The sequence below is a fragment of the Lottia gigantea genome, assembly GCF_000327385.1.
Source record: "Lottia gigantea unplaced genomic scaffold LOTGIsca_104, whole genome shotgun sequence".
Classification (NCBI taxonomy): Eukaryota; Metazoa; Mollusca; class Gastropoda; family Lottiidae; genus Lottia; species Lottia gigantea.
Window position 1 is genome coordinate 21,847 of NW_008706849.1, and position 5,201 is coordinate 27,047.

Here is a 5,201-nt window from a genome sequence, read left to right on the forward strand (position 1 = left end):
TGGAGGTCGGAGCGCTGATTTGGAAAAAGTGTTAAGTCGCTTGGATGGGAAAATAAAACGAAAGCCTATGGTGCTACAGGTTGTGCACGTTAAAGATCCCTCGACAGTTATAAATCGAAGAGTAGTCTAATGCCGCCGTTTTGGGAAAATATCCTTCGTCCCACACTTCATGGCATTGACCGTCTTCATTAGTCTAATTAAGTACAGAAGAGTAGGATGTTTCAGTTCCTTTCCTTGTTTAGATGACTAAATCAGTAAATTTAAGGTTGAATATTTTACATGAAATAATGTAGTAGAACTTACTGTCACCATCTCTATGAAACGTCTTTAAAAAACCTATAGAATACTCTTGTTGTAAATCTATATACCACCAAGCCCAAGGTGAATAATCAGTATCACTACAGTAATGTGTATCTCTATTTGTATCAGTATATCCATCTACTACTAGTTCAGGACCATATTGACTTCTGTCATTTTTAAATATACCACTTTGAGAGACATACTTAGAATCTAAAGCTATATTCTCTGAAAATAGAAATAAACATAACATAAATAGTTAGAGATATTTTATATTTGTTATATTTATAGTATATTACTGTATTTGTATATAACTATGTTATGTTCATATTACTTATCAAACTTTCGATCCATTTTTATTTGCTTTTATATTTACTCCCGAACATTCGTCACAATATCCTTTGCACCTAACCTGATTACTCCTGCTTTAAGCAATCCAATGTCTGCTCTCTTCAACACTGGGATTTTGTGAGACAATGAAGAAATTGATTGGTTAAAGCAGAGTTCACTAGGTTAGGTTAAACGGTTATTGTGACGAATGTATTTTTCAAGAGGCCAGTCTTTAGACCCTAACTGAAGTGGCTAAATTAAAAGCTAATAAAAAATGGAACGAAAGTTTGATCTAATTCTGATTAGACTGATACTACTGTGTCAATAAACAAGAAAAAAGTACGAGATACTCATAGTCAGTGAAACCCAATTTTAAAGTTCTGTAATGATTTTGGCAATAAATCGTTTAGTCTTTTATAAACTGTATTCATAGGTACTACCTTGTTTACAAGAAGGTCCACCCCAGCCTCTCAAACAACCACTATAGCAAAAACCAGTTACAGCATCACAGCTTTTATTATTGTGACAATGACAGATATAACTTTTGTTAAATCCGAAATTATAACCTGAAAATATAACATTATAATATTCGTTATAACAAACACTAGTTACAGTATCACATCTTTCATTAAATAAACAATGACAGGGTATAACCATTGTTATATCCAAAATATTATAACCTGAAAATATAACAATATAATATACGTTATAACAAAAAATAGTAATATAATACAAGATGTGATACTGAAACTAGTGTCTGTTATAACGAATATTATAATATTATATTTTCAGGTTATAACTATTGTTATATCCAAAACTATAACCTGTAAATATAACAATATAATATTCGTTATAACAAAAAATAGTTACAGTATCACATCTTTCATTATATAAACAATGACAGGTATAACCATTGTTATATCCAAAATTATAACCTAAATATATAACATTATAATATTCATTATAACTAACACTAGTTACAGTATCACATCTTTTATTATATAAACAATGGCAGGTATAACCATTGTTATATCCAAAATATTGTAACCTTAAAATATAACATTATAATATTCATTATATCAAACACTAGTTACAGTATCACACCTTTCATTATATAAACAATGACAGGTATAACTATTGTTATATCCAAAATATTGTAACCTTAAAATATAACATTATAATATTCATTATAACAAACACTAGTTACAGTATCAAATCTTTCATTATCTAAACAATGACAGGTATAACAATTGTTATATCCAAAATTATAACCTGAAAATATAATATTATAATATTCGTTATAACAAACACTAGTTACAGTATCACATCTTTCGTTATATAAACAATGACAGGTATAACCATTGCTGTATCCAAAATTATAACCTAAATATATAACATTATAACATTAAAGTATTCTGCTTGCACAACAACTACCCTCCAGCCTTTGTACATCAAGCTTTTCGATCCGTATTAATGGCAAAACCAACCAACCAACAGCCTAATCCCAACAGACCATCAACCCGCTTAGCTATCCCATTCATCGGAAAGGCATCATACCAAATCAAGAAGATCCTGAAAAAGTCAGTTGGCATTGAAACAGAGTTCTCTGGCAACTCAACGCTTAAAGATTTGCTCAGAGCCAGTGGTAAATTGAATCCCTCCAACAACCAAAAACCCAAGGGATGTGTCTACCAAGTTGAGCGCTCCTGTGGAAGCTCGTATATAGGGGAAACAAAGAGACCCCTTGATGTTCCACTCAAAGACCATCAAGACAAGCCCGGCAATGAAGGAACATCTGCTGTGGCTGAACATCTTGCTATGGGAAGGAAAACAGGACATAAAGTCAACTTTGACAACACCAACATACTGACAATCAATAAGCACATAGATAAAACCAAGAGACTTCATGAAGCTATCCACATTAGAAGATATCAGCCTGACCTTAACAGAGATGAAGGTGTTCGTTTATCGCATGCATATGATAAACTTATCAACTTGTAATTATTCATATTCAAATTTCCAACTTTAAGCATAGTTAGTTATATGAACAATGTAATTTCTATTAATAAAAGACTCCAATACCAGCAATAGTTGTTTATTTAATCTTCAATTAATCTTTTTTAATTCATTTACTTTACTTCAATTATTTTACTTAATCAGCCTGTATGTTATTTTAAGAATTATATACCTCTTATTGTACCTGTTAAAATTTAATGTAATGTATCAATAAACCATTTATCTCTTGTGTGTTCTTAATAATAAGCATTAAGGTATATATAGTTTGCCCATCACTTCTTCTCATTATGTGCCTGAGGACGACGGGGGAAACACGTCGAAACGTTGCATAAAACTTTAACCAGTGATTGTTATTCCATAAAGCTGTGTCTATATATTATAATATTCGTTATAACAAACACTAGTTGTAGTATCACATCTTTCGTTATATAAACAATGACAGGTATAACCATTGTTATATCCAAAATTATAACCTAAATATATAACAATATAATATTCACTATAACAAACACTAGTTACAGTATCACATCTTTTATTATATAAACAATGACAGGTATAACTATTGTTATATCCAAAATTATAACCTGAAAATATAACAATATAATATTCGTTATAACAAACACTAGCTATAGTACCACATCTTTCATTATATAAACAATGTCCAACATATAACAACAAATTATAATAATATAACTTTCCTTAAAATGAATTCGTTTTATCTAAAATTAACTGAATATATAACAGTCTGATCATTACTGAATAAGTTGTTGGGATTAATCCCAGTTTAACTGGGATTTATAGTTGCGCTACTTTTGCAATTTTGAGGATATGCGTAACATGCGTTATTTTGAGAAAATAATTTTTAAAAGAGAACATTCGGCATTTTCCGTGACTCAGTGAGTTCGACACTTGCCCGCGAACCTGAAGGTCCAGATTTCAATCCCGGCATCGAATACTTCTGATTTTTCAACCCGGTTTCCCCTAGTCAGTGATGCAGGTCGCGGAAAAGCGACTAGTTGTTCAATAAACTGAGGCCCCGTGTGCTACAGACTGTGCCTCGACAGTTGAATATTGAAAAAGATATAGGCTCATGCCTTTGTCCTTGCAAATTTCCTTCATCGCACAGTGCATGGCGTTGTCCGTCTGTATTTGTCCAATTAGATGCAAAAAGTAGGACCAAAAACTAAATTCATTTCATATCATTTCAAAAATATCTCAAACTAGAAAATTTCTATTTCTATATACATCTTTTCTATATATGGTTGAGCCTCAAGAAAAGACGAGTCATCTTTTGAACATTCAAAATCGGATTAGAAGGCTCAATATTCGAATTTTGAACTGTGAACACTATTACTGATAAGCTTAGCTAAAAACAAATTCCGTTTCTGAGAGGAAGGTACGATTGATCAAGCAGATGATGAACGTGTCCTTATGAGAAAAATTTGCTGTTAAATTTCTTGCAACATTCGTACAGAATGTCAATAAAAACCACCTTAATATAAATTCAAATTAAATATAACTTACAATGTATATGTATTATTAATCCAATAAACATACAACTTAATACTAGGGCCGCCATATTCCATCTGATGATAAAGGGAAGTAAAATAATAGAGACAAGGAAGGTATTATTGTACAGGAATTGAAGTATATATATCAAATGATAATGGTAGGAAGATTGCCAAAAACGGTCACTCAAAAATCTATAAAAAAAACTGGTCGTAATGGTTGACAAAATACTAAAAAGGGTCATACCGAAACTAGCTGAACAACCCACATGGGTTTTTGTACTACATTGAACGATAATACACTGACTCGTATGATAATCAGTTGTCATAATGGTAGACGAAATACCTGGGTGAACAACCCGCAACAGTTTTTGTATGTTATTGCATTTAACGATAATGGAAGGACTCGGGCGGGCAATAATGCATTTTACCATGTGGAATTTTCGATACAGCGATACATGCAGTGGAAATAGAAATCATGTCCAGACCTGTGCCTCGTGTACTCGTGAAGGCTTTGCATAGGATTTCATATTTCTTGTACATAATGATAGAATTGTCTGTACCCCCTACGGATCCCTAAACTTATGATTCATGTTGTTTCATCTATTCACAAGCCAGTTTCGTCCAATGAACTCTTTCAAAAGAACTTCAACTAGAGGTGGTCAAAATCACTCATGTACAAAGTATACAGCCAAGAACCACAGCCCGTTCATCCACACCAGCATTAATTCGCTATCAGAGACCCAGAACCAATATGATAACATCATGAAACATAAAAAGAACATTGAAGAATAGTCCACAATTTGGTAATGTGTATATCGAAAGACTCAAAACCGTAGATGATTTGAAGAAAGAATCGAATCTCCGTTTGGTACTGAAGGAACTAGGAAGAGACGGTCTAATAGTGAAATCGTATCCTTAAGAATTCAGCTTAGGGGTGTTTGAGGTACGGAATGTAGAATTGCCGCGAGGTCACCAAATTTCAGCCATAAAATTTTAGTTTTCGAGAAAAGGTGACAGAATTTTCCCAATGTGATATTTTAGGACTAT

General features: G+C 32.4%; 1 protein-coding gene across 1 annotated transcript in view; it reads right to left on the minus strand.

Annotated features, from left to right (window-relative positions):
* The window catches only part of LOTGIDRAFT_170777 (hypothetical protein), a gene marked incomplete at both ends in the record, with an annotated part of 25,569 nt that extends 21,347 nt beyond the window's left edge, over window positions 1–4,222 (minus strand). The window contains 6 exons of the mRNA XM_009046624.1: window positions 304–525; window positions 1,068–1,307; window positions 1,452–1,562; window positions 1,732–1,788; window positions 3,117–3,227; window positions 4,168–4,222. Of these exons, the coding sequence (XP_009044872.1) occupies window positions 304–525; window positions 1,068–1,307; window positions 1,452–1,562; window positions 1,732–1,788; window positions 3,117–3,227; window positions 4,168–4,222 (796 nt within the window). The remainder of the gene's footprint in view (window positions 1–303; window positions 526–1,067; window positions 1,308–1,451; window positions 1,563–1,731; window positions 1,789–3,116; window positions 3,228–4,167) is intronic.
* Between the last annotated feature and the right edge of the window lie 979 nt (window positions 4,223–5,201).